Raw genomic sequence first — 1,869 nt, 5'->3', positions numbered from 1 at the left:
CATTGTTGTAATCTTTTGGGTAATCTCTTTTTTGCCCCAAAAGTCTTTGGTGACACCCACACACACGCACTTGAGTCTTCGGGTCCAACTGGTGACTATTTGGAGAATAACATGAATGATAAGGAAAAAGAATAAAAGGAATCATAGGGAAAAAAATATAAGGAATCAATGTAGAGAAGGAATGGAACAAATTATCATAATAAATGGTAATTAAAAAACAGGAACAAAAAATGGAACAAATTCACATTAAATTGATGTCAAACAATATATTTTTACCATTATTTATTATTTCCTTATCATTCTCTATTCCCTATCAAATTTAATAAGGAATATATTTGTTTTATAATTCCTCTTATAAGAAGGAATAGAGAGGAATTATGTGTAATAAAAATTCCATTTAAATGGTAAAAATATTTGGGAATGGAAAGGAATATCATATTCTCTATCATTCCTTTTTTCAGTTATGGTCACCAGGACCCTTCGTGCGGAACTGTTGTAACTGTTTCTAGAATCATCCCGACCTGAGCTCTTTCTTCCTCATTAGTCAAATCAATCACAGAGACGACTTCAAAAACCAATTCTCTCCTCTTAAAACTCAAAATCAACCGCTAAAACCATGTTCGGCGTCGTCTTCCCCAACCGGAGTTTCCCAATCGACATCTCAACTTTCGTCCAAATCGATACCTTCCACTGGGTTCTCGACATGAACCACTTCGTCGGTAAGTTTCCTCATGACCCTCTTCTCCAATTCCCCAAAACCCTAAAACCCAAATCTCAATTTCTCATTTTTTTCCGGCAGGCGAAGCTTACGATCAAATAGGAGAGATGTGTATCTTCCTATTGAACAACTTCACTCTTCCACCGGATAAAGCATTAGCCGTCTACGTCCAATCTCCAGGATCCGGTTTCGTATTCTGCGGCGCCGTAACCCTAAACCGACCCTCGGCGGTTTTATCTCTTCAGTGGCCGGAGCCGGGGAGTGAAGCTCAGATGCAGCTCACGGCGGGAAATTCGAGTCCTTTATCGGCGAAAATCGGTGTCTCCGTGGAAGATGCGGCGGCGCTTCAGTCGATGGATGTAGCGGCGGGGAGGAGAATCGAGAGGTTGGCGATGAAAGTTGGGGAGAATCTGTTCAATTTCATGCAATCTTTCTGCGGCGTCGATGGGAGTAAGTTGGTTGTTCCGATGGATATTTTGGATCGGTGGTTTAAGAAGTTTCAGGAGAAAGCTAAACGTGATCCTGGTTTTCTCAAAAGCTTTGCTTTGTAGCTTTATAAACACTCAAAGGTTAATGTTTTTGTCTCCTTTGATCTTGTGTTTTTCAACTTGGAAATTAGTGGGAAAGCTAGCTTCACTTCACTACAATTGCGGTTTTTTTCCTGTTGTGATCTTATGTTCTGTATGATGAAACTATGAATTGAAGAAGTAATTTGTAGTTTACTTAGTTCACTTCACTAAGCTCAAAGCCTGCTCTTAGCAACTGAAAGTGTTAGGCTTTATTCACTAGAGAGATCTTCGCTGCACTACAATGGCGGTTTTTCTTGGGTTCTGTGTGATGAATTGAAGAAGAGATTGTAGTTAACTATAGTTTGCCAATGAGAAATATTTGCTTTCAGACATATGAATCACAAAGCCAGTAACTTGATGTTGTTTCAGATATGGTTATGTTCACTAAGCTCAAAGTGTACTTTTAGTGTTAGGCTTTATTCACTAACAGGGAAGCTTCACTGCACTACAATGATGGTGCTTTTTTGCAATTTGGTCGTGATTCTGTATGATGAATATAAGAAGATATTGTGGTTTACTTTAGTTTACAAATGAGATGTGTTTTCTTTCTTGCATATGAATCAGAAATCCATTAACTTGATG

General features: G+C 38.7%; 1 protein-coding gene across 1 annotated transcript; it reads left to right on the top strand.

The window, feature by feature from the left end:
• The first annotated feature begins 476 nt into the window (after positions 1–476).
• On the top strand, positions 477–1,432 carry LOC18008608 (protein OPI10 homolog). The gene is made up of 2 exons (XM_006391283.2): positions 477–719; positions 800–1,432. Exons 1-2 carry the CDS (start codon positions 617–619, stop codon positions 1,267–1,269), a joined length of 573 nt encoding a protein of 190 aa, XP_006391345.1. The 5' UTR covers positions 477–616; the 3' UTR covers positions 1,270–1,432.
• Positions 1,433–1,869: the final 437 nt, after the last annotated feature.

The sequence above is a fragment of the Eutrema salsugineum genome, unplaced genomic scaffold (genome assembly GCF_000478725.1).
Source record: "Eutrema salsugineum unplaced genomic scaffold, Eutsalg1_0 scaffold_9, whole genome shotgun sequence".
NCBI classification, from domain to species: domain Eukaryota; kingdom Viridiplantae; phylum Streptophyta; class Magnoliopsida; order Brassicales; family Brassicaceae; genus Eutrema; species Eutrema salsugineum.
This window is presented reverse-complemented; position numbering and strand designations above follow the sequence as displayed.